The sequence below is a fragment of the Lingula anatina genome, chromosome 3 (genome assembly GCF_051362555.1).
Source record: "Lingula anatina isolate TDL-2025a chromosome 3, LinAna3.0, whole genome shotgun sequence".
Lineage (NCBI taxonomy): Eukaryota > Metazoa > Brachiopoda > Lingulata > Lingulida > Lingulidae > Lingula > Lingula anatina.
In genome coordinates this window covers 16,905,674-16,931,685 of record NC_141769.1, presented here as the reverse complement: position 1 = coordinate 16,931,685, position 26,012 = coordinate 16,905,674, and the positions used below count along the sequence as shown (strand labels likewise).

The window sequence follows — 26,012 nt, the reverse complement described above, 5'->3', positions numbered from 1 at the left end:
ATTTAGTATGTCAAAAGGTACCCACATGCAAAATTTGGTGCTTTTATCCGCTGTGTCACGATTTGGCCATTTTTTTGCCCTAAGCAACCGGACTACAAGTGATATGTACCATTAGTGCCCCAGGGGGAACAAACTGACAAAAAAAGAAATATACTTACATTTTATAAAATGAATGTTATCATTCATATGAAAACTGTGTATTAGGTGTGTTATTTTATGTGGTCACTCCTTTTTATTGAACATTTGTTAACATTCTCACTTTTATTTTATACTAGACTTACTGTTTAGTCTTGTTTTGCAATTTTAAAATAAAGCAATGACAAGGTTTTGCTATTGATTATTTGTCTAACATTTGGTGAGAGAAGTAATAAAATATTTTGTAGGCCATACTGTTATTTTTAATTTTTGGGCTTTGATTTTTAGTCATGATCAAGGTCGGACCCATTTAAATGTCACCAGTACCTTTTGCCCAAAATGCAAATCATTTTAATACTTTTAAGTATAGAATAATACTAAACAGCAAAGCTTGCAGATCTACAAACAGCAAAATAAGAAACGGAAAAATGACACAATGTTAAATAAAGCAGTAGAGCTGTCAAATGGACAGACATGCAAGTATAAGTGCCAAAAACTGGCAGATGCAAAATAAAAAAAAAGAAACATATTTACTGAAGAAAAAAATCCAATCGGGTTTAAAAAGAAACAGCCAAATGCAAAGTTTTGCATCGCCTGTGCAGTAAGCTAAACATTTGAAAACCCCAAAACGTTCCAATGTCCACCATCAATAGTCCATTAAGTCTGGCCGAAAATACGTCTACAAATGAACATGCTATTCCATTTTTGCGAGTGTAAAATATCGAGTTTTATTAACTTCAAAGCCACAAAACAATTACTTATACATTGGCATGCATCAGACAATCAGTGTATGAAGTGTACATTATGTCAGAGGAGTTATAAATAGGGATCTTCTCCTGGGGTAAGCTCTACACAAAAATGTACATAGAATCAATGTAGGTACACATCCCAATGGATGTGTCGATAGATCTATTAAAGTGGCGTATTATACGAATCAAAATTTCACATTTGTACAATAAGACTAGGATTCCTTTTTGAAAAAGACGCTCATTAAAAGTGAAAGCTCAACCAAGAGGGAACTAGGAATCAAACAGCATAACATTTACGTAGGGTGGTTATACAGGTACGGAATTCTGTTGCAGGTTTTCGAATGGTATAAAGAAGAAAACCTTGTTCATTTTTTCATTAGCGCCAGATAAAACTTTAGTCAGGATAACGTGGTTAGTGGAAAGTTATTCAAAAGGACCTATCTTGCTCTGCCAAAAACGATTTCATAAGCCTTCATACGCTTACGTGCCTATATATCAATGTACCGACAGATGCACTGATAATTCCATTAAAGCGACACATAACCCGAACCAAAATGTTCCATTTTCACAATAAGAATGAGATCCCTATTTGAAAAGTACTTACTGAAAGAGAAAGCTCAACCAAGAGGGCACAAAGAATTGGACAGCATAACTTTGGAGTAGGGTGGTTTCAGGTTCTTTTATTGGCTTGTTTCGAATGGCATTAAAAGTTAAACCTTTTTTTCTTGTTCACTTTTTCATTGGTAAAACTTTCTGCCGGTGTGACAGGGATGGTAGGCCGCTTAGAAACGTATAGTCCGTTCCCCATTACTTTGTACAGCAGACGTTCGTCTCAATACCTTGCCTAGCACTACCCTCTACCAAAGTGGCAGATATTATAGGCAAGCTTTCAAAAAGACAGAATCAAATGACCTTCTATTTATCTAAAGACATATCTGTGAATATCTTGTGAAAATCAAATGACCTGGTAGAGGGTAGTCTAACCTAACTTGTACTAACCATATGGGGTCCCGGACTTCCGTTCCGAGGTCTACCACACCTGGATAACGATGTTTATGACCAGTTATGTAAAAAAGACCCGTCTTGTTCAGCATAAAATAAAAAATGTACATATTGGAAGCCTTCAACTGTTGCTCCCCCCCCCCTCCAAAAAAAAATAACTAATTTATTTCTCGGTCCCGAGATCTTTGATAGAAAATGAGAAAAAAAAACATGGATTTCTCGGTATACATATGTATTGCTGTTCTAACAGCACTCGGAACCGCCGGTGCTGTTTTATCGATCCACCTTATCATGATTATGTCTGTGCGGAATAGTCGGTTTGTATAATTAATTATAATCAATCATAATTATCAACACCAGCTTCTTCCCCAGGTGTTGTCTTTTGTGGAAGTTGTGTATTAACGATATTAAACTGCAAGGTGCAAGGGTAATTTTTTAGAAATAAACTTGTGCATCTCAACAACAAATGGACTTTGGACAAATGGACATATATTTTTAATTTGAGCATTTGTCAATAGTTTCTACTTAACCTCCCTTTAGCGAAAATAAACCATCCCTGCTGTAATTTGCATAACAAAAAGTTGCTTGTCGTAGTGTGAGCTGTCTTACAAAATACTCACTTGGATGTTGACCACAGCGAGACAAAGACGCAACAGTAAGTGGGGTCCAGTCGCAAAGTTGAGCTTACATGAGGCGTAGAAGCAAATGCATGTATTGTAAGTATCATTACTTCTTTACTGACCGCCGCTTTTAAATATCAAAGGCGCAGACAAATGAAACATAATTTACGAAAAAGATATTTCTAACAGTTCTTTGTAATATTATGCCCAACATTACGATGCACTTGTTTGTCAAAATGTAAAGATATATTGGTTTTGATTTAAGTACCGCTCGGTGTAAATTTTGTCGACGTAGCTAATGCACACCAACTCCCTTTGACTCTCTGAATGCGATCGAATTATAGACTAACATGTTTCCTCCTGGCATTGAGTAGAATATAGACAAGCTGGTGATTATAAGAGTACGTTGGGCATTACACGACATACATGTACTATACTATACTAAAACTTGGATTGTACTTGCACCCAAATTACGTGCAATAAATTTTATTTCTTCTTGCGTTTCTGTAGATCAGAAATACGTCATTTACAATAAGCGTCGCCCCCCAAACGCGTGATGCGTAACCATTATAGATATGATAACATTCAATAGTAATTGCAATATATTAACGATCGTACAACATGTATCCCCCTCAAATGAAAGAGGTTGTATTTTCAGTGTTTCTTTTCTTGCAAGATATCTCAAATAGTCATGTTATTAACTCATTTCAGATCTTAATTTTGGCGTAAGACAGCCACGATTTCAGCCTAAGCTAAGCTTATACTAACTGGGACAAGCCATAAGTACGCACATCATTTCGATTATTAATACCTTCTCTGCTGTGATATTAAATGCATTAGTTGGATTTTAAGACCTTTTGCAAGAAGTCAAATATTATGTAAACATTATGTTCTCATTTCAGAAGCCCACCGAGATATTGTACAACATGCGCCTTCAAGCGACCTAGCCTTTGGGAACCCTACGAGGATTAATGTGTTATATTAAAACTGAATAAATACTTTTGTTATTCTGTGGTCTTTCACTTTGATATGAAACAATGATTATAAATATACACTGTAGTAATAACAGTGAGGAAAAAGGATTTAGATGATAAAGAAATTATAACTGTTTCAGCACTATCAAATTCAATCAGCTAAATCTGATCTGGAAATGTTATATATCTAATTATCTTTGGAATTGACAGTTTTCTATGGTATATTGAGATATGAAATGGTTTAAATCTAAAACTTTACCAAGTATTTTGTAAAAAAAAATGGAATTAGCGCATTAAAAGTGTCTTGACCTGCTGAAAGAATATAACCTTAAATCTTTTCAACAAAAAACATTTATCATTTCAGTTTGTGGAAATTTACAATCTTGCTTTGTAAAAAAATGTCAATTTTGTTTTATAGCAAGACAGTTTTTTACACCCATTTGAACCAATTCGCTAATCCTCCTTAATATCAGTTTCCTTAATTTAATTAAGACAACGTTGGGTATCTGCAAATCTATTTATGTTTGACGACTTTCTAATTTCATATGGAACCTTAACCTTGAACCATGGTTATTGAATGGCAACAGTTGAATATTTCGCAAATATTAGTTTTTAACATACTGATGATATAAGAATTACAATTGCTGTTCTGTGCAAAATTTGGCCTAACTGAAACATATATAGTTCTTATTAATTTATGTATATTTGGTACCAATTCTAAATTCCACGCTTGCAAGTGCAAGGTAAATGATGCATGGGGGAATTGTAAAAACTGAATGTTCTGAAAATAAGGCTTGAAATAATGATCAAAATAAAGACTGAAAATCTTATAATTGGGCATAATCTTGAAAAATTTTATCTATAAGGATGTTATATCTTTAATGTTAAATTATGTAATAACCAATTGTAAGATCAATTGTATATTGTCTCTCTGCCTTATTGGTGTGTTACCCTGCCTATTAATTATAGGATGATTTTGGCATTTTGTCCGTCGCCCCTCTATGTCAAGAATGCACTCTCACCACCTACCACCCCTGGTACTTAAGAATGGACCAACCTGTCACCTGTCAAAAAAAGCAATGGACTCGCCCAACCTGTCATCCCTCAAAGTAAAAATGGATTCTTCCAACATTTCGCCCCTCATACTGAAGAATGGACTCGACCACACTGTCACCCCTCATAATAATGGACCGGCTCAACCTGGCATCCCTCAAAATGACTGATAGACTTGCCCAACCTGTCACCCCTCATTAATGAAAATGAACTGGACCAACCCGTCATCCCTCAAAATGACTAATAGATTTGCCCAACCTATCACCCCTCATAGATAATAATGAACTCGACCAACCTGTTACCCCTCAAAAATAACAATGGACTCGCCCAACCTGTCATCCCTCAAAGTAACAATGGATTCTTCCAACCTGTCACCCCTCGTACTGAAGAATGGACTGGCCCAACCTGTCACCCCTCAAAGCAACAATGGATTCTTCCAACCTGTCACCCCTCGTATGAAAGAATGGACTCGACCAACCTGTCACCCCTCTTAAATAATAATGAACGCGACCAACCTGTCACCCCTCAAAAATAGCAATGGACTCACCCAACCTGTCACCCCTTAAAAGAATAGTAGACTGGTCCAACCTGTCACCCCTCAAAATAGCAATGGACTCACCCAGCCTGTCACCCCTTAAAATAATAGTAGACTGGTCCAACCTGTCACCCCTCTTAAATAACAATAAAGTCGACCAACCTGTCACCCCTCAAAATAATAGTAGACTGGTCCACCCCTTAAAAATAACAATGGACCGTCCAGCGTGTAACCCCTGAAAATTAGAGAATGGACTCACCCCACCTGTGACTCCTCAAAATTAGACGGACTCATTTTACAAAACCCCATCACATTTAACACACTTGCATATCTTCCAATGCCCATGGTACAACTAGATTCGTTTCAACTGTCGCACAAATCGCACTCATTGCAAACTACAAAACAACGTGTTTTAATATGTTCTTTATTGTATAACAACCTTTACGAAAACTTGAAGAAAATATGAAATAGCATGAATTAACAAGAGATAACACATTGTCAAATTATAAAAGATATTGAAGGCATGAAACACGCTTAGAACAGATTTGGTTGCATTGGACTTTTGTCATAAGTACATGTAGATTTGAAAAAATGTCATCCATCTTAGTTTGCCATTTTTTTTAAAGCACAGGCCTTAAATTTGGGCATTTCTGAATATTTGACATGTCAACATCACGATTTCGGGTGGTGCCGAAATACTTTTCTTTACGCACTGAAATATCAATACTAATTTCCATGCGTCTTACTTTTACTATCTAAAAAATGGTACCAAACTAAATTTGAAAAATCATAAATAAAGAGAATGAGTCATTCTATGGACATGTAACATACCATTTGTACTGTATATAGTGTATACATATTATACTGTGTATAGACCAAACCGAGGGAGGTAAAAAAAAAACATTTTATTTGAAGGGATATGATACCGTTTAACATCTGAAAATAGGCAAATCCAGAATTTATTTATTCATATTTCGTGATGAACGTAATCCACTGCATATCTGTAACAATAGTCTCAATACGGAGACATTGTGCTTATTTCATTTTTTACCATTCACAAAGGTTTGTTTCAGTTTAGAAAATTTACTTCTGTGCCTTTTAGATGAACAAAGCGCATTTATATTTATAGATTACTCACAACACTAACGATACAAGAGATGGAATGATAATGAAATCTCCAATGGCATCTATTATTTATGGCATAAGCAGACAATATGAATGAGTTTCAAACAGAATCATAAGCAGCCGATCTTGCCCTGAGGTAATTATAATCAAAATAAACAAGATCAATCCCTAGGCTGTCAATTTGAGATAAAAAATAATAATATATACACCGAAATAGTTTATCAAAATCACAGTAAGAGCACGGACAATTTTCGGCATATTTAATGTGTAGTGTTTGTGTGAACGTGAGTGTGTAAATGCGTGGTGTGTGTGTGTGTGTGAACGTGAGTGTGTGTACTGTAACAGCGGACGCGTGCGTGCGTGTCTGTGTCAGGTTCCATAATATGACCAGAAGACTCGGGTGAGTTCAATCAGACGCAGTGTATTCTGCAGGATCCTGACGAATTGCAGGCAGTTCTGAAATATAATAAAACGTTTTTATAGCGATATTGAAATGAAATTTCAATACATAATTGAACTAATATTTAATAACTTAAGAGAGAAAGACGTAGTCATCTTGAAAAAATGCGCTTATACTAACTAAACACCAAAGTAATTAGACAATAAAGCTAGCATAAAAACAGACACCAAACAACAAAACACATTGCAGCAATATTAACAAATAAAATAAGGAAGAAAGAAAAAAGGAAAAGACAAAAAACATGACTTTCATAAAAATAGCCTGATATCCTGATTTAAAAAAATAACCTGCCATATTATCATACAATACAACTCAGTAAAAATTTGAACTAAAATAAAAGTAGGATTTGGTATTTAGGGCCTATGGGGAGAACATCGCCGAACTATGTATACACAAAAAATGCTTTCGTTAAAAATTGGAGCATTTCAAAGAGAAACCTTGTTATATCTCGTGTAGTGTAAGGAATAATATACAAATTAAACGGAAGAAGGAAGAACACATTATATATATTTAATTTGACTTGTGGCCATTTAAGGCCGCTTTCATTAGTACCAAACCCGAGTGAACTTTATTACAAAATTTAATATAACTATTTGATCATAAAAAGAAAATGTTAATCTAAAATGATTGATAACAAAAATGCTAAAAAAATATCTCGCGACAAAACTACTATAGTAATCATTGACGTACAAAGGAATTTTGTAGGGATGCAAAAGCGCGTTTTATTTTTAATCAAACAATGGAACTCAGTAAATTTGAAGTAAAATGAACATACGCTTTGGCAGTTATATATAGGGACTTGTATTCGGACCGCGACGGCAACGACAGGGACAGACACAGTGATCAAAATATACACAAACACAAACAGTGTCTGTTTATAAGTCGAATGAAAGGGAATGTATATCAAGATTTAAAACTTTCTGTCCCACAACATATTTTAATGAATGCTTTGTACCAATTTCCACAAATCGATAAGATAATAATAATAATAATGATAAGAAGAAAAAAATAGAAGAAAAGGGAGAACATTTCTTTTGAGTTAAAATCCAAACAATAGACTTTACAATGTAAAATACGAGTAAAAGAAAAGAAAATGAAATGAAAATAATAACAAGAAATAATATGACCAGTACTATTTATTAGATATTATCAAGCCTTTCCCTTACAAAGTCCAATGAACTTCCTAGACAAACTGGAAGTATTCAACGTGTAAAATTATTAAAGGAAATTATTATACCTAGCATTTGAACCCGTAAGAACACCAAAAAGTTAAAATAAAAAGCTTTAAAAACCGTAGGCCTACCTTGGTGCAAAGAACGACTAAATGATAAGCGACAAAGAGTCTCAACTCAACACACAAAATCAAAATTGAAACAAGCATCTGACAAAGAGTATATACCAAACCTTATAAAGCTCAGCTGATAACAAAGGGGGTGAAATTACTCTGACACTAGCTGAATTATTCACAATTATCCAACTTCTTTCCACTTTTTTTTACACTTGTAGACATAAATTTACTCACAAGACAAATTTACTTCAATCAATTTCCACCGGGTCCTAGGCTGAATGAAATGTTCGTCTCTGTGACCTCACCACGGCTGTCCTGCGTCCTCTTCTTACAGGGTCTAGCTGGCAAGTGACCAGTCGGATGACAACTCGCACTGAGCAGAGCGAAGTATTCTTATGCAAATCAGGGGCGGATCTAGGGTTATTTGAAGGGGACACTGATGCGAAGCCGACCTTCCCCCCCCCCCTCCCCCCCCTCCCCCCCCCCCCCCCCCCCCCCCCCCACCTTGGCTGAATCAAAGTTTCAAACCGTACCAAATGGCACCGTTCGCCCTCTAAAATACAAAAAATTTCGGGGCACTTCAGCGGGCCCCGAACCCCACGCTAGGCCGACCTATCACTCCTAAAAACCGAACACCCCTTCAAATAATCCTGGACCCGCCCCTGTACTATGCCCCCTCAACACTTTTAGAAAGTTATTGGTCAAGACAGGTAACGTGCGCTCACCTGTCCATTGTCATATAGATGCACTGGTATGGTTCATTCAGAGTAAACAAATGGGGTGGCCAAGCGTTAAATACACAAACATGTTTTATATAAATACGTTCAAACAGACGGATAATAGACAAGAAATGGGTTGGAACCAGGATGTACACAGGATGAGAGAAACTTTGCTCAAATTTTCCCCACTCATCCATTTTGTTACAGAGTGAATATCACCTAATTTTCGTTTTTTTAAATTTTTATAAAGTTATTGTTACCCATACGCTGTAAAACACACTTATAACACTTTGATTTTACGGACAACTGTTAAGCCGTTAAAACCAAAGTCAGCGTTTTTTTTTTTTTTCTTTACGCAGGATGGACATTGACTAAAGTCAATTGGGCATTTAGGAGAGCTGAACACCGATTAGCTACTTTCTGTTTTAGATCTTCAGTACAAGCTAACAAATGTTACTCTTATGCTGTAACACCCATTCAAGACCGCGCTTTTGTTTGTCAAACTATAGTGAAGCACTTGGGTCTTTCCTAAATTTAAGTAGACCAAAATTATGATTTAAAAGTTCAAGACCCAATTTCTTTCGCGAGCTGTATTGTGCAACCTGCCCTACGTGATACCCAGATGTACAAGAATACCAAAGTGAGCATTACATATTTATTAAAAATAATCCAGTTCTAGTTCACAATTACTTACAAGATATAACAGAATATTTGCTACTCCATACGAGTTCAACTTTACATACGTAAGTAAACTGAAACATCAATTTCATTGTTTTTGTTTCCTTAACACCAATGACACAAAACTTATAATGTGAAAAACAGGTGGCATTATTACTTTATCCAAATCATGTACCTGAAACCACAAAATTATCAACAAGCTGTTTATAAATACCTAAACACATAATTTTTTGCTGTACACTATACAGGGTTATTGCCCATGTACAAACTAAAGTCAGCTGATTTTTGGTAAAGTTCACAATACTTCCAAAATCTATGAAAGGTATTGAAAAAAAATTGTCAATTTACTAAACACCTTTTCTTAAGCACCATATTGTGTTTGAATAGCGAAATGATATCCTTTATGGAGACTGTAATTCTCAGTTCTTTTAAATACTATAACATCAAGTAGTGAAGACCCTCTTTCCTTAATTGGCACAAAGTTTTGTGTTCACTGGTTACAGCGTATTCTTTCTATTTGACTCTCTATTTTTTTTTTCAATATTCATGTTCATCATGAACAAAGCTGTTCTTACTAAGGTCTTTAGTCATGGAACGGCCAGACCTACTGTCAATATCAGAATCAATCAAACGACCTATCAGTGCTTTACTGAATGACCTCTTCTTCAGAGACCAGAAACTGGACAAGTTGATATGATGATATGACATGTCTAGAAATGAGCGACCGACTTCACAATTAAAGAACATAGTATAACACCTTTAAAACAGCAGACATGAGCCTAGGTTTAAAAAAAAACCCTCTGATTATTTATCATGGGACCCAACACCTAACCGGCCGGGGGTGCGTGGGTCGTCATTAAAAAATGCGGAATTCCGCGTTTTCGTGGAAAAAGCTCATGTCTGAAACAGTCATTAAGTTCATCCAGTAAAAAATCCAATGTTGGTAAGAAGAAGCATTCCAGTAATCATTTTTGTTCAAATGACAGCAAAGTCTGGTCAGGTAACCCAGTAAACACGTCCATTCAATGACTGAAGCTTGGCACTGACAGAGAACAGAGAGATGGATTCTTTAATACAAGAAAAGGTATCACTTTGTATCTTGAGAAAAGTAATATACTGCTGCATGTCTGGAAAATGCAAACCACAAGAATCTTAGTTATTTTGCAAGGAAAAATTCCACTTTTCCTGAACAAATAAGACTCGTTTTCAAAAAGGAATGTTTCATAAATTGAAGGGAAATATGATTTTGGAGAAAGGTTGAAAAAATTAAATAGACCCCTTATTGCTTATCCATTTCTTCTCTCTCTGCCAGCACCTCTGCCAGTCATTTCTTCATGATGACTGCACTCTTTAACCGTGTCTGACCAGCAACTTTCTTTCTTAAAAATTCCCTTTCTTTTTCTTGCTTCCTTTCTTCCATAAGTTTAACATTTTTTAGTATTTTATCCCTCAGTTCTTTTTCCTGCCTTTCAAGTCTTTCTTTTTTTCGTTTTTCAGACTCTAGCTTTTTCTGCACTGCCCTCAGTTTTTCCTGCTTTTCTTCTTCCACTCGTCGCTTCTGTTCTTCCTCAAGTTCTTTCTCTCTTTGTTTCAGCTCTTCTTGCTGCTTTACAACCTATGAAAGTAAGCACAAAAAAGAAAAAAATTAAATATCACATTTTCATTTTTTTTTTTTTTTTTGCAATATCATTAAATAAAGACCTCAGGGGTGATTAATATCTAAAATTTTCATTTGAAAAAATACTGTGCACTAATTGGGAATGGTAAATTTTTTTACGATTGAAATTAAGAAATACATTTATCAGTGCCTTAGTAACAAACTCCAAAATTTGAAACAAAAATCTTAATTTGAATTTCTTCAAACCCGATAAACCATATCCCGAAGTGTCAAGGCTACTGTGAGTCTACAAGCATTTCTGCTTGGCCCCAGTAAGCTTTCACTTATCTATCCTCAAACAACTCAGAGCATAGAAGTCCCAGTGTTTGCCACCAGATGTCATTGTCGTCTCAAAAGATGCCTCTGCCATCACACAAGACAAGCCATCCAACAGTCCGTTAGGCGTTGAAATACCTTGACGCGGCACAGAAGCTCCCCCAGTAGGCGTATGGTCTCCAGTTTTCTTTGAGCAATCAGGATCTTTCTTTCCTCTAGAGCAATCTTCAGCTTCATCTTCCTCTCTTCCTCTTTTCGCCGTCTTTCTTCTCTTTTCAGACGCCTCTTTTCTTCTCTACTTTGCAATCTTTCCTCCCTCTTTCTAAGCTTTTCTTCCCTTTTTCTCTCCCTTTCTTTTTCCTCCTCTTCTAGTCTTTTTCTGTCAATTGCAATATAAAAAAAAAGAAAAAAAAAAGAGATTAAACAAAATGTAAAATTGAAATCTTCCATCCATTCTTCCTTTTGTGTCTTCAGTAAAAAAAAAAATTCAATATTGGGGCAGAAAAATGAGGTACATGATATAGTCAGCCAAGGTCAGTGAAATTTCAATTCAGAAAAAAATACGCCCCACAACAAGTAGGTTAAAATAATATGAGATGTACAAAATGAGGTCTTATGTGAAACAAAATTGTCTAATACCTTTCTTCTTCTTTTTTTCGTTCTTCTTCCTCTCGTTCTTTTCTAACTTTTTCTTCTCTTTCTCTTTCTAACTGTTCTAACTTGTCTCTTTCTATCCTTCTTTTCCTGATGTTTTTGTCTGTTAAGTGTTTGGTCCTGTCAAAATCAATCTGAAAGTAAATTAATAAATGTAATTTTAAAGATAGTAATTTTCCATGCTCATTATGTCTTATGACAGTTTTCAGTTGGGCTTTGATAATATATATATACTTTATTAATTAATTTTATCATAACTCAAAGAGTTCGAGCTGTTTCATAAACCGACTTGTGTGGAGAAAAAAGCCAATTTCCATATTCTGAAACTGAACAACTACCACACCTTTGAATTGGCAGTGTAAGCTTTTCCATCCCCTTCTTTGTACAATAACTTCATTCCTCTGAAGGCTGTCATGGCTTTAACAAATCCAATATACTCCTTATACTGCACAAAGGCTTCAAATGTGATATCCTGTCCAAAGGAAAAAGTCTGTATGCCCGCTTTGTTGGACATTTCCCTGCGATAGGGGTCCAACATGGGTATATCAACACAACGGACCTCCCCAAAAGTCTCCATCACTTTCTTGAGGATATACTCACTAGGTTTGTCTTTATTCTCGTCTTTCTTATTAGCGAACCACCTACATGGCAGTTCCTTAAAATGAATGGTGTCGGGTCTCTCTCCGAATTTCATTTCGTTCATGTTTTTGGCATCGCGGAAAAAGGAGTCCCAGTCATGCCTGGACGGAAAATTCAGTTTTGCCTCTGCCGCACGGACCTTGAGTTGATCTGGGAAGCCCACCAGTTTAATAGTCTTCCCATCAAGTCTATCGATTAGAGTTTTAATGAGGGCCTTGTTTTCCGTTTCTCCTTCAAAACGAATGAAATCCAAGGTGCTTTTGGCTACCTTAAGGGTGACGAACTGGTGAGGTTTAACCATACCTTTGACCTTTTCCATTACTTCCCAGTTTGATATAGACTTTCCTGAAATAGAAGACAAAACATACATTGAAATGTATCCATCTCCTTTGACCTATTGTGTTTAACTTCTAGATATTAAATTCTTCCTAATACTACAATGCTTCCTTCAACATTACTAGTAATAAATTAAATGCTACTATAGGATATGGGCTGCAAATCTAGGTTCCTAACTTAAAATTTATGCAGCAGTGAATTAATACAACACTGATATAAAAAGTCAACAGAAACACCAGTTTGGTGGGAATCACTTGGAGCACTGAGAAGATGGACATGATTTTAGAGAGGTAAGGGTTGGAAACTTCAGTTAGAATATGTAGTTACCGAGTGATGACGTATAATGTGTTGAACTAGTCATTATGTGGACTTGGGTTTTCTTATGCAACCTTGCATAAATCTGACCATGGAACCTTGGATTGCGTTATGCACAAGATAAAGTCGAACACATAATCTCCCATTTCTGGCCCACAGTTGAATTAAGCATACTAAATTTCTACAAGTTTAATTAGGACATTCACTCCATATAAAAAGTTTCAATACATCTGGATTGCACTCACCTGGTGACTTAAGCTGAGGCAGTTGTACACTGACATTTATCCTTGCAATGGGTTTGAGGTAGAGTCCCTGAGGTTCAAACAAGTCCACTGCTTCTGTTGTGTCACTACAAATGCTTGGGGCAGTCATCTTGAGGACTGTTATGTGGTGCACTGTAATGACCAGTGCTGGGACTGGGGGGGTTTATAAACTGGTCCCAAGGTGACGGTGTATATGCGTCAAGTTGTTTTATTCACCAACAGAATCTAAAAAATAAAGATTCAATGCACCATATTCAATCTCGTTATATCATCATACTTTTATTGAAGTTTGAAGAATGCATATCTTTTCAGCTTATCTAGTGCTCAGCAGACAGATAAAATAGAAATGAATGCTAGTGCCAATGGCAAAGAAAGAAAAGAACATAACTGAATAGTGCGTCTTGTAGTCGTACTTAAGTTAGTCATGGAAAGACTGGTCTCTATTCTGTATAAATATAGAGGAATTTCACTCCAACCCAGGGTACACATGCTTCTTCCTTTTAACAATCTTCCAAACAGAAAATCTCTCCAAACTCGTGTCACACATCAGCTGATCAAGACAGCCGTCCCAGAACCCCAGAACTGTGAATAATTTCATTATTTTCGCTTTTTAAACCTTTAAAATCGGGTGCCAATGTTAACCTTAACACTAACTGTTAGTTTTAAAAGATTGTTTAGCATTATTTTCACGAATGGGTTCTAGATATACAAGAATAAACTGCGTTTTGTTAGAAACTTCTTTTTTTTACCTCTAGCATGGAAGCAGCCATTGTTTGTACCATCTGCGCAAGTGCGGTCTCTCACTTCCGTTCCACGCGACATCAACATGGATGAGTTTCTTGCTCGTGCAGAGAAAGCGGTAAATATGACAGAAAAACAGTCATTTATAGCAGTGATCATGAAGTAAATTTAATAAAAGCAGTAGTTGATCTTAAATATTAATCTATGGATCTTATTACACCCACTGGTAAAAGTAGTGACACGATATAAACTTACCGGTATGCCCCATGCACCGCATATGTTTTACATTGTTGGTTGTCAGTGTCAATGCTTTCGAGTAATTTTGTTCAGTTTGGCAAGACAATTACAAATCTGTGCAATATTTGGCATTTTTAGGCTATTAGACATTAGATATTGATGTTTTTCTGTTGTTTAATCGTGCAAATAATCATTCCAATAGCAAACATGATAATGAAATGAAACTAATTGTTTTCATACCGACTATTGCATCAGAAATCGATAACGAAAGTAAACATTTTTTTTAACCTAGTGGAATTTCTTGACATTTAAGCTGATCAAATTCAACCTGGTTGTATGACATGAAAGGTGTTTCAAATGATGTATGAATTATTTACTGTAGAATTTTTTACATTTTGATATGTACTCTTTTAATATAAATATATATATATATATATATACATACATATACATATATATTTATATATATATATTTTTTTTCTATCACTTTATCAGAGTCACAAAACCTACGGATGCCTTACACTTATACCATATAAGAGATAAATTACTTTGAAACTGAGTCAGTTTTTATGAGTGACATTTACTTGCATATACGTATACCATTTCTAAATGTCAAACTGAGCACATGGAAGTTTGATTTGATGACTTGCTTAAAATTGGTCATACAAATAAGATAATTCAAGGAGTAGATTTCATTCTTATCTCTCTTATCCCCCATGTGCCCACCCCCTTTTACACAGAAATAATTTATTATTCTTTATTTATTGGGTTAAGCTACACATACTGATCCAAAGTAGAAGTGTACACTAGTAACTGAGCAAAGTTAGAAGATGTCAGTCTGTAAGGGGGGGGGGGGGGGGGGGTTTGAAGGATTAGAATGAACCAGCCTTTTGTCTGCACTCGGCCAAATTTGATCTAGGCTCACAAAAGTTGCACAATAAAAAGTCCACTTTTTCAGAAAAAGACCCCCCCTCCCTCCTTAGAAATTATTGCCTACGGGCCTGGTTTTACTGGCCTGTCTTCACTTTTCAATAAGATCATATGTCATTGGTCCATTGTTCATGTCTTGTGTCCAGTTATTAACAGGAAAATTTACATTACAGGAGAAAGAGATTGCATCACTGGAGTCAGAGATTGCCAGGTTGAAGGACCCAGAAAGGCTGATTACAGAGGACTCGGTCACACCAGAGTTGGACAAACTTAGGACAGAGAATGCTAAACTTAAGTTCCAGATTGTACATTTGAAGCGAGTAAGTAGATATTTTTGATGTCATATTATATTTTTCTCCCAAATAATTTTGGCTTATAAGTGATTTTTTCATTGAGGTATAATTTTCTTATGTTTGTAATGGTCAAGTCCACAGTAGTAGTCCCTGTATTCAGCTGACTTTTTCGTATTCTTTATCATTTTGTTCTGTTATTAATTTGTGGGGAAATTTTGAAAAATTATTTTATATATATATTTTTTTACATTGCTGTTTGCTTGTATTTGCCTATGGATGCCAGTGCTATAGAGAAGATGTTGACAATATATTGATTCATCCTAATTGTGTTGCACTTATCACAGTCATGACTACCATTTACCTTACAGAATATTGCTGCAGAGAAGTCTAAATCATCCAACAACATGCTGAGCATAGCCAGTATCCTTCAGGATATCTTCAAGCAAGCTATCAACCAGGCTTATCCTGATCTTGCCAACCCACCCCTGGTGGTCACTGTGAGCACTAATGAGAAGTTTGGGGACTATCAATGTAACAGTGCCATGGGTATAGCACAGGTAGCATACGTGATTTTTGTTCAATAAGAAATGATGTATTTATTCCTTAAAACCACAAACAATATATACTGACACACTTTCTCCTGCTTTTTCACATGACCTGCAATGCATGAGACCTGACTGTGAGTTTACAAAATTAGACTTACTGACCTCTCTCTCCCTCTCTCTCTCTCTCTCTCTCTCTCTCTCTCTCTCTTTCTCTCTCTCTAATTGGTGAAGTTTTTAAATTGGAATTTGCATTTTAATATAAGTAGCCCTTTGTATCAGCTGAAAATTTTATTTGTTTCTGACAAAGCTTACTAAAAAACCAAGACAGAGAACTGAAACATTGAATATCTAATAAATTCACACCATGTTATGTCCCTTTACATATACATATGAGATGAATGTCCTAAACTTATATAATTTAGAACGATTAATTCAAGCGTGGGCTCGAAATAGGACATTACGTTTTAGACTTACGTAGTGGATAACGCAATTCGAAATTCCACGGTTCGTGTCAGCTTTACGTGAGGTCGCGCAAAGAAAACCCAAGTCCACATAATGACCAGTTTGATGGTTTATTAGTTGACTCTGTCTAACTACATCATCTACGTGAAGTCTCCCAGCTCAAGGCCGTCTTCCATAGCTCCGTCGAGCGGTCTCCTTCGAGTATTCTTCAGTCTGTCCCCCAATATTATTTCTAGACGTCTTTTATAGGTATTTCTTATCTATAGGTGGATTCTGTGCTGCAGTATTTGGCGGTACATACTAATTTTAATTATTCAAATTGCACACGTCCACTTAAGTTACATGACTTCAAGTAAGGCCATAAAACGAGTCGAGTGCACAAGCAATCGACTCTAATCAAATTAATTTACATGTCCGGGAATTATATTTGTGAACACTACACGCCTTCCCTTTTTACCAGAAAAAAAAATACATTTTTTTTTTTCATTTACCACGTTGGAGACATTCACTCTACATTATATTTACAACATATATACAAAGCGAAGCATGTTAATAAAAGAACACGTTACAGACAGGCCCGGAGGAAAACCAGAGATAAAACCCTTTAATTCATATCTTTCTTTATCAATTTAGGGAAAAATAGCTCTGGAAACCGGGAAAATGAGCGCCTTATATTTTAAAGTCTTTAAAATTCATTTGAGTCTTTTAGTGTTTAGTCTTTCAATGGCATCATCGGTAAAACAGCGGGGTCCACCACTCTCGGCTGTATAGTTACTTGGGTTCCAGGACGCAGGACTGATAGGTCTAATGGTTCGAAGCGCTGGAAACCCTCAGCCTTGGATACGCGGCAGGCGGTGGGTCGGAGGCGATGACACAGGCACGGCGATCCAGGGACCATTCACTGTCACCTGAAACGAGACACAAGGGAAAATAAACTTTCTTCATTAAAATAAAGTTTCGTCGTCTTTTTTTTTTCTCTTCAGTTTATTTATATTCAACATACATATACCATTGCTCTTTTTTTTTTTTTTAATATGCACATACCGTATAAGCATTAATTTTAGGGAAAAAAATTCTAACCCATTTATTCCAGGGAAACAATTCCAATCACAAACTCGCCACAATAATAATATTAATAATAAACAAAGTCAATCAGGGCTAATATGAAGAGGAAAAACACCACCTATCATCTCAGACAACAGGAAAACCCACAGTTAGACCTAATCAAGCTACCAGCACCGTCACGCAATCAATAATATTATGACAAAGGATATACAGTATATAAGATTGATCTTCTTGATCTTCAGATACTGAAGTCCCAGGGTCAGAAGGCTTCCCCCAGGGATATAGCTCAGGCTATAGTTGGTAAGCTGCCTGAGAACGAGCTCATAGATAAGGTAAGCTTTATGTATTTACATGCCCCAAGAGTCCGTGAGGTGAATGTGAATTTTTCTCATTAGTGCAAAGCACTAGTGGATCTCACATGCACCTTGCTGGCAATGAAGTGGTTAATTTGTCTTGACGTGATCGTCTTGTAATAAAAAGATTGTGGGTAACATTTGGTTGACTCTCTTATTTGTACCAGCAATGAGTTTTTTCCAACTACCAATTATAGGATCCTGTAAGATCCTATAGGATCCTATAGGAAATTGGGCCAAATTTTCGTACAGGATAACAGCTTTTCGACTTCTCAGGAGCAAAAAAAAAAAAAAAAAAAAAATCATTTTTGAGATTGATTTAGAGGTCCCCTGGACCTCATGCCATATTTTCAGACCTTTTCATTAAGGACGTCCTCTCATATTAGCTTTATTTGCGATCTGCGCAGATTTCGCGCATGAGTAGTTTTTTGCGATAGCGGTTAATGATAAACATATAACATGCAATAAAATACGTAATTCACCCTTTTAAGAAATCAGTATGAAACCTTTGATGTTATTTTGGTCGAAGCGATACGAATATGTCAACATATGTCAACGTTGCGTATCTGTGAACGCTTGGTCTTTTACGATGTAAAGTACCCACTTGCGACTTTGTTTACAAATGCCGCAATGTAAGAAATTACGTGAAGACGGGATGGAAAAGAGCGTATAGTGAGGCTTGTATAGCAGTGACAAGATCTTATCTCACGGAAAGTAATCACAATGGTTTGCATTTTGACCACAAAGTGTATTGTGGTGATTTGTCACATGGTTACGATGTGTGCAACAAGACATTGTCTTCTTCAGCATTGGTTTCCGATCACCCAGGGCCAAGTTACCGTGATTTGTATGCTGAAAACAATTCTCTTCTTTCACAATAAGTTAAAATAATTAGACTCATGGCGTTTTGTTGTTAATTTAAGTATGTTATTGAACAATTTGACCTGTAAACAGTGCGATTTTCAGCTCTCCAGGAAAGATGCAACAGGTGTGCACCCGCCTGGCGTGTTGCGACGTCATTCTTGTAATGGTTTTGTTAAAGTGCAAATGGACAAAACCATAAAACACACAACAGAGGACCAAGGGTTTTTATGCAGATACATGTAGTACTTTTTTGGTGCTAGGAAAATAAACAGTATATTTTAGAAGATAAAGTGTACTTTATTCCAACGTTATCCTAATTTACCTAATCATAAACAAGAGATCGACTTTAGTTTGTAAATTTATTACTTCACAGAAATTATTCAGCCCATAATGCATTAGAAGATAGTCTTGAGTTACAAAATTTAGTTAATTTTTGCAATGATGAAAGTGAAGAAAATCCTTTTTTTCTGATTTTTTATTTTATCCCAGTCAATTGACTAAATCCTGTGTGAAACCTTTACCAAATTCTGTAGAAAACCTTGTTTGTAAAAAAATAATTTCTCCATGTGTATGGGAAAAAAATAAGGCTGTCAGGGTTAACATATCAGAATTAGTAATTGCTTTTCAAAGAGAAAGTCCAGATGGTCTTTATTTTCTTCTCAGTGAAATCAATCCAAACACAAAAAAAAACACGAGTAACAAAATGCATAAAAGTAATAAAAAATTGTATGATTTTTTTTTTATTTTGAAATTAATATGCATATTTATATGCTATTGATATGTATTTGATTGCATGTTGTAAACATAATATGAAACAGAAATAAACTGATAATCAAAGATGTCTGTTGATGAATACTTTTTTCACCATCTTCCATATATAGAGAAGAAATATGACTAACTTACCATAGTAAGAAATTGATACATTGTTAATATACAAAGGAAACAATTTATCCAGCTATCTCACCATAAAGTGCATATTTTAGTGCTGAGTAAGAAAAATAAAGAAACAAAAGAAATAAAAATAAAAAGGAATATGAAAATAAGTCACATGAGATTGATATAATATGCTTTTGGTCAATCTGCCTAGGGTCAGCACTAGATCATATACGGCAGCGGGACGGAAGTGAGTAATCCAACATGGCGGCCCCCATCGCCGCCGGAATCGGCAATCCTCGGCTCATTCCGCAAGCTCCATACTAACCATACTTATTGTCGAGTGCGGAGACATCCGAGTAGTTCCGAGTGGCGCCGCCGAGACATTTATAGGATGTAGTTTTACAGCAAAATATCTAGGAAAATATACATGTATGCTATATCCCTAGGCATTCTTTATTGATACACCTTCACAAATAAGGTACAATCAAAGACAGTACTCAGTACATCTAACTATAGCAGAGTACAAACAAGTTAATGAATAAATATACATGATTTTGATGCGATATAGATGAATACGTGTTTAAAAATGGGCCGAAGTACAATCATAGAGGTAAAACAGACAACTCCAGCTACAGATACGTAAATTTGCAGGACGTGGAAATGCATTTAGACCCAATTAGATAATACCAATTAGATAATAATAATACTAATAAATGAGTTCATAAAGTGATATGTATAAAATGTGTAATTATAATCTACAGGCGATGAATTTAAATACAAACACTGAAAAGAGTACAATGTAGGCCCTATAAGAGAGGGTTTGTTCCCTTTGTTGGAAGCATCTGTTTACAAAACGCATAACCATTCTAAGAATATTGAAGTCTTGAGCACCCATAAGAAAATTATACAGTTCATTAAAGCTGAAGTCGCCTAGGGGTAGGAACTCTGACAGCTGCCCTCTGAAGGGATCACGTATTGAATCATATGCTTTGCACTCTAGCAGGAGGTGGAACTCATTTACTTTATTCAAATCGCAAAGTTTACAAAATCCTAGGTATAAATAATACGATTAAAAAATAAAAAGATAAATTAAAAAGTAAATAAAAATTATATGCTATATTCCTAGTTATTATACGATAAAAAAAACCAATTGAACTGTGTTTTGATCGGCACTACAACATTCGACTATCAGCCTTAGCATCTCGTCACTAGGGACCGCCATGTTGGATTACTCACTTCCGTCCCGCTGCCGTATATGATCTAGTGCTGACCATCTGCCTAGCCTATGAAAAATCCAATATGGCGGCATTCCATGAGGCATACTGAAATCCAACTGATACTTTCAACATTTGATTATCTATTTATTATGAATGGGATATGCAAATTTTATGAAATTTGGTTAACTGATGCAGAGAAGTATAAATACAATTTTCATGGAAGCATAATAAGTGTATGAGTTAAAAACCTAATGATACAAATATCTTTATCTTAATTTGCTAGGAAATTTCCATTGATTCCTATGTAAAATTAATAAATAATCGATGTTCAAGCAGCCCTGGCTCAAAAACAAGCGTGGTGTGGTACAGATTTTTTTGTAAATTTCTTTGAGGTCTACCAAGATCTATAACATATCCACATAAAATTAAAATCGCTAGGGCAGAATTTTTTATTTTTGCATTTTTCAGCAAAATTAAGGGCATTTTGGCAAAATCCCCATATAACGCAATGTAATAAACGTAGCGTTTTTCGGGACGCCACCTCTCGAAAACGAGCGTGGGGACCCCCAATTTTTTTTTCATATTTTTTACTCATATGGTAAGAAGATTTTGTCTTACAATTTTAATCAAAATCGCTAGGGCAGAAATATGAAATCTGAAATATGAGAGGGCGTCCTTAAATGACAGTTTTGTCCCTGTTGTACATAACAGTATAATTTGTCAATCTCTCAAAGTATACTGGCACCTACTAGTACTGTATCACTTTGAGTGCACCACTTGACGTGATCAGAAATGGGCCTAATACTCCTGTTATAAGGGAATGCCAGGAAAATATTGCAGTCTCAGCATTAACTTTTCGTAATTTTTAAAGTTAAAACTCACTTAAACACATTCACAAGACAAATTATATATCCCTCCTTTTTTTGGTATCATGCAGACTGAAATTGCGGGACCAGGCTTTATCAATGTTCATCTGAAGAAAGATTTCATATCGGTGCAGCTGAGAGATTTGCTAGGCAAAGGAGTGCGTCCTCCTGTTATAGCAGCAAAGAAGCGAGTAGTGGTTGATTTCTCTTCACCAAACATTGCCAAGGAAATGCATGTTGGACATCTGAGGTATGCATTTATATAGGATTTATGATAATAAAGTGCCCCTTTTTTTTGTAGAACTTTCTGTGATTTCCTATGATTATTTCCCAAATCATAATTTCCTCCTACCCTAGTACTAGATGGCTAGCGCATATAGTCTAAATTTTTCAAGTGTCACAATGGTAAATTTTGGGAGGCTAAATGATGTAAAATTCCCAATTCAAGACTTGTATCTAAAATATTTTAATTTAGGCACAATGTAATGATTTTGAATATCTCTTTTGTTAGGTCCACCATTATTGGTGAGAGCATCTGCCGTCTGTGTGAATTTCTAGAGCACGATGTTCTGAGGTTGAATCACATAGGAGACTGGGGGACGCAGTTTGGGATGCTGATTGCACACCTCAAAGACAAGTTCCCAAACTACCTGACAGTGTCGCCACCTATTGGGGATCTGCAGGCCTTCTACAAGGTGAATTTGATTGAGAAATTAAAATTGGGTCTCCGGTGATTTTAATATGAAATTTTGTACAAACCACTTCTCTTAATTCACTGCAGAAAAGTTTCTCAATAATAACAATTCCTTTTTATATATATATATTAAAAAAAAACTTGAGATAGTGCCATAGAGACTTTTTTTAAAGTTCTGGTTTAACTGAAGAAGAATCTGCATAACTTAGCCCCTTGACATTGGAGAGTCTTTTTAAGTCACTCGAAAATTTGCTTAATGTGCATGAAGTTTTCAGACAGTACATTTAAGTCTAAAAAGAAAAACATTCCACATTTCTCATAAAAAAATTAGAGTCATGCATGTTATGCTAAACCTAATTGAAACTTAGAATGTAGATAACATACGAGATGAAATTGTTTAAGTCAGTTACTGTTACTGTAACATAGTTTTTTTGCATTATATGGTACCCCATATAATATGTCATATAAAAACCATGAGTATTCTCCCTGTGTAGGAATCCAAGGTTCGTTTTGACAATGATGAAGAGTTCAAAAAGCGTGCATATGCAGCTGTTGTCAGCCTCCAGGCCCATGAACCTGACTCTCTCAAAGGATGGAACTTGATATGTGATGTATCCAGGATGGGTATGTGGACACTTTCCACACTTACACTCACGTGCGCGCACGCACACACACACACACACACACACACACACACACACACACACACACACACACACACACACACGAAGAATACAAGATGTGATGAGACAGAACACAAACATGATTGGGTTAAACAAACAGTCATACATGCACATACACACACACACACACACATGAACATACATGTACATATGCATAGTTTATTCAGGAGATTAAAAAATACTTTTAAACCCCAATCTCTCTGTGTGGAGGGTATGTCGGTATAGATATACAAATCCTTGGTTACAATTTTATTAAAATAAAAAATTAGTGTATAGATGCAAGTTTTTTATGTTTTTCAGAATTTGAGAAAATATACCAACGGCTTGATGTATCCATTGTGGAGCGAGGTGAATCTTTTTATCAAGATTTGATGAGCGAAGTGGTGAAAGAACTGGACGCAAAAGGTACAGAGAGTTTTAATTTCCTACAAAAAAAGAAAAGAATTGAGGAAGTATGCATGTTACTATAATAAGCCTTCAATTTTTTACTCATTATGTAAGATGATGTCAAGAGCGTTGCAGACCATGTCAAGAGCATTGCAGAGTGTTGATGAAACTGGGCCCTGATAGACAGATTTAAATCAATTTAATTTAGTTCATTAAGATAATTAAAAATCTTTTTAAACCTTCTTCATTTGCTTCTAGGTTTGACAGAGATAGATGATGGTAGAAAGATAATGTTTGTCCCTGACTCTAGCATACCTCTAACACTGGTGAAATCTGACGGTGGCTATACCTACGACACGTCCGACATGGCGGCTGTAAAACATCGTCTGTTTGTTGAAAAAGGTGATTGGTTGATCTACGTGGTTGATGCTGGACAGGTATGCGAAGATAATCACAGAGGTTGCGAAGTACTCATGATAATATTTATTTGCAACTTTAAGTTGGGTGTTACCATTTAAATGCTGAAATTTGTGTAAATTTTAAGAGTCATAAAGTAAACTAAAATACAATTTCACTGCAATTTATTTATCTGCCGTAGAAAAAAACCCAGATAATTTGGGCACACATAGTTTTGTTTTATTATTGCTGTTTTACCACCCATTTCAATTTACTTTCACATGGGAACTGAACATTTTAAGTTGCCTACAAAATTAAATTTTGTTATATAGAGATACGTAACATCACTAATTTTTTTCATGTTTGCAGGGCACCCACTTTCAGACTGTATTTTCTGCGGCCAGGAAGGCAGGTTATTATGACCCCAAGTTGAAGAGGGTTGAACATGTGGGCTTTGGAGTGGTGTTAGGAGAGGACAGGTCGGTGCAATTTTTAAATTAAAGGGATAACAACTGTTCATTTTGGCCAAAAAATTGGATTTTTCTGGACTAAAGGACGATTTTCCCATGCTGAAAATGGTTAATGAATTCATTCCGACATTCAAAGTTAGAGCCCTGTTTTTTTTTCTAAAAGAGTTGCTTTTTTGTAATATTCTTTTAAGAGATTATTACAGAGTGTGATGAGCTGGCAAGCACAAATTCCAAAATAATTGTGTTAACTGCCGTTTTAGTGGTAAAATAGAATTTATTATATTTCTATGAGTTGTTTACAGTGTATTTATTGTGGAATATGGATATAGTATGAACAGTTGTTTTCCCTTTAATGTTGTTCAATACTATAACATTCTTTATAGAATTAATGTCTTTCCAGAATAATACCATGAAACATCAAAGAGAAAGTTGGCGTGACTAATTGAAGTTTTGATAAGTGTGATTCTTTACCTCTAGATTATAAAAATACTTTTGGACAATATACTGGATTTCTTTTTTAATTTGAAAAAATTTATCACAAATGAACAGAAACAAAAATTATGGGGAAATGATTAGATACAAAAATTGTACCAGTTCATCCATAATGTCATCAAATTTTTCTGTGAAATATGTGCTTGGTTAAGTGTGTTAAACTCAGATAGCAGACTGTAATAAACCCTGTGATACTGGATCAAGCCTCTATCTTAGTCCTTAGATGATTGCTGCACCATTGATGTAGTTGACATACCCAGGCCTACCAGACTTGGCATGGAAAGATCCTGAATGATCTTTTTACTGGTAACAAAAAATGAATCAAATGTTGTTGACTGAAATTATTAGATTTTGTCAACGGCTGCACCTGTTGTTGTAGTCTTATGACTCTTACTTAACAAAAATGAGATGCGATACCTGGAAGACAGCTTGAGCTCGGGGTTGTCGGACAAAATTTGTCATGGGGTATGATACTGTGAAGTGCGTACTGATACATGCCTTGAAAACGGGTAGTGTGCAGGGGCGTAACCAGACTTTTAAAAATTGTACGCACTGATTTTAAAAATTCCCAGCAAAATGTAGACTAACGCAAGAGATGAAGGACAGCGTAATTACAGCATATGTACCACACATCGCAGCTTAATTTCCATTAATAATAAAATCATCATTTAGTCAGAAATATGCTCGCAATTAAAAAAGTTCCAATATTCTTATTACCAAGAACGGTATATCTATTTAAAAGGAGGCTAACTTCGCATATGTGGAACCCCCTTCGAATAATCCTGGATCCACCTCTGAGTTGAAGTAACATACGGTTTCATTCACCTTACATGTGGATGCATGGCTCCCAAAAACAACCAATTGTACGACACGACAGAGCTCTGATACATCTAAGTTTAATTATTTGTTTGTAAAAATTACCCATGTCACCCTGTTAGTTTGGAGGGGTAAGCTGGGTCAAGT

General features: G+C 35.7%; 2 protein-coding genes and 1 long non-coding RNA gene across 4 annotated transcripts in view; 1 reads left to right on the top strand and 2 right to left on the bottom strand.

Annotated features, from left to right (window-relative positions):
• Nucleotides 1-5,478: 5,478 nt before the first annotated feature.
• Nucleotides 5,479-8,392, bottom strand: LOC147762977 (uncharacterized). The gene is made up of 2 exons (XR_015333669.1): nucleotides 8,176-8,392; nucleotides 5,479-6,649 (listed from the first exon to the last, which is right to left on the bottom strand). It is a non-coding gene; the product is annotated as an uncharacterized LOC147762977 (long non-coding RNA).
• A 909-nt stretch (nucleotides 8,393-9,301) lies between these two features.
• On the bottom strand, nucleotides 9,302-13,703 carry LOC106162318 (A-kinase anchor protein 17A). 2 transcript variants are annotated; one of them, XM_013539578.3, is made up of 5 exons: nucleotides 13,461-13,703; nucleotides 12,269-12,909; nucleotides 11,911-12,059; nucleotides 11,410-11,650; nucleotides 9,302-10,953 (listed from the first exon to the last, which is right to left on the bottom strand). In XM_013539578.3, the coding sequence occupies exons 1-5, from the start codon at nucleotides 13,585-13,587 to the stop codon at nucleotides 10,663-10,665; spliced, it is 1,449 nt and encodes a 482-aa protein (XP_013395032.2). In that variant the 5' UTR covers nucleotides 13,588-13,703; the 3' UTR covers nucleotides 9,302-10,662. The 2 variants fall into 2 exon arrangements, 1 of the variants encoding a protein (XP_013395032.2); XR_015333527.1 differs by having other exon boundaries at nucleotides 10,813-10,961; nucleotides 11,284-11,650.
• Nucleotides 13,704-14,224: 521 nt separating this feature from the next.
• Nucleotides 14,225-26,012, top strand: part of LOC106162319 (arginine--tRNA ligase, cytoplasmic) — a 41,095-nt gene continuing 29,307 nt past the window's right edge. The window contains exons 1-10 of the mRNA XM_087009298.1: nucleotides 14,225-14,337; nucleotides 15,560-15,706; nucleotides 16,048-16,236; nucleotides 17,994-18,083; nucleotides 21,999-22,177; nucleotides 22,439-22,622; nucleotides 23,116-23,245; nucleotides 23,605-23,709; nucleotides 23,950-24,128; nucleotides 24,457-24,566. Of these exons, the coding sequence (XP_086865424.1) occupies nucleotides 14,305-14,337; nucleotides 15,560-15,706; nucleotides 16,048-16,236; nucleotides 17,994-18,083; nucleotides 21,999-22,177; nucleotides 22,439-22,622; nucleotides 23,116-23,245; nucleotides 23,605-23,709; nucleotides 23,950-24,128; nucleotides 24,457-24,566 (1,346 nt within the window). The 5' untranslated portion in view covers nucleotides 14,225-14,304. The remainder of the gene's footprint in view (nucleotides 14,338-15,559; nucleotides 15,707-16,047; nucleotides 16,237-17,993; nucleotides 18,084-21,998; nucleotides 22,178-22,438; nucleotides 22,623-23,115; nucleotides 23,246-23,604; nucleotides 23,710-23,949; nucleotides 24,129-24,456; nucleotides 24,567-26,012) is intronic.